General features: G+C 37.0%; 1 protein-coding gene across 1 annotated transcript; it reads left to right on the forward strand.

Moving 5' to 3' along the window:
* Window positions 1-65: 65 nt before the first annotated feature.
* Window positions 66-1,437, forward strand: TRIADDRAFT_62927 (uncharacterized protein; the record flags this gene model as incomplete). The annotated part of the gene is made up of 1 exon (XM_002118912.1): window positions 66-1,437. A coding segment is annotated over one exon (1,372 nt), but the record flags the coding sequence as incomplete, so codon positions are not given.
* Window positions 1,438-1,463: the final 26 nt, after the last annotated feature.

Genomic DNA, 1,463 nt, shown 5'->3' on the forward strand with positions numbered 1-1,463 from the left:
ANTATGCAAATTCTTCATATAAGATTTACAAATCGCCTGAAAAATATCAAGGTAACATTTTATTTATGAGTGGAGATGTTCATCAGAAAAAAAGTTGTCGATGTATTCTCGATCCGTTACATAGAAGTGTTATGGATAAAATCGTCAAAAACCAGAGCTTCTACACAGATCTGAAAATGGGATTAAGTTATTTAGATGAGGAATTTCACCTGAAATTTTTCTCTGAGAATGCTAATGCTGTCTTTGTTCGAATTTACAACGAAAAAGTTGAGCAAGAATTTCCTCTTGAACACCATCATCCTTACTGGACTATTTCTTTGAAAAATATCCCAGAAAACTCGGAATACCTTATGCGATGCGAAGGCCCCTACGAAATTCAAAATGGACATCGATTTTCCCCTAAGACCCTTTTTTTAGATCCTTATGCAAAAGAACTGAACGCCTATACAAAGAGAGCCCTTTTTAAAGAACCCGATAGTTTCGATTGGGAACAAATCTCTAAGCCACTTCATCCAAAAAATTCGCTTATTATCTATGAGGCTCACTTAAGAGGTTTGACTATGAAAAGTTCACTAGCCAAACAGGACTGCGGGACATTTAAAGGATTGATTTATCATATAGATCACTTGATTGAACTCGGAATCAACGCAATAGAATTACAGCCTATTTTCTATTTTGATATGGAAGAAGTTAAAAATACTCATCCAGAAACTCAAGAAACCCTAAAAAATTACTGGGGATATAATTCCAGAAGTTTTTTCACGTTAACCCCTACCTACGGGACACTTAACGACTTTAAAAATCTTGTAAAAGAGTGCCATAAGCGAAGAATAGAAGTCATTTTAGATGTCGTCTACAACCACTCACCAGGACTCATGCCCGCAGATAATTCAGCCTACTATATCGTAGAACCCTACGGCGCCTATGCGAATTATACTGGTTGTGGCAACACTATTTCATGCAATCATCCAGAAACTGCTCAGCTGATTTTAGACTCTTTAGAATATTTTTCTAACGAGTGCCAAGTGGATGGTTTTCGATTTGACCTAGCCTCAATCTTGACAAGAGGAGAAGATGGTTCGGTTTTGGAAGACCCTTTAGTTCTGAAAAAAATTCGTGAATCTAAAGAATTATCCACGTGCAAACTTATCGCTGAAGCATGGGATGCTGCAGGGTTATATCAATTAGGCCAATTCAAAAAATGGGGGGCTTGGTCGGAATGGAATGGGCAATTTCGCGATCATATACGTTCATTTATAAAAGGAGATCGCGGATTATCAGAAGCGTTTGAAGAAAGCTTTAATGGATCAACTAACTTGTACGATCATCAAGATCAATCGATCAACTTTATCACTTCTCACGATGGTTTTACCTTAATGGACTTAGTTTGTTTCAATGAAAAACATAATGAAGCAAATGGAGAATCGAATCGAGATGGTAGCGATCATAATTTAAGCTGGAAC

The sequence above is a fragment of the Trichoplax adhaerens genome, genomic scaffold (assembly GCF_000150275.1).
Source record: "Trichoplax adhaerens TRIADscaffold_2585 genomic scaffold, whole genome shotgun sequence".
NCBI classification, from domain to species: Eukaryota; Metazoa; Placozoa; class Uniplacotomia; order Trichoplacea; family Trichoplacidae; genus Trichoplax; species Trichoplax adhaerens.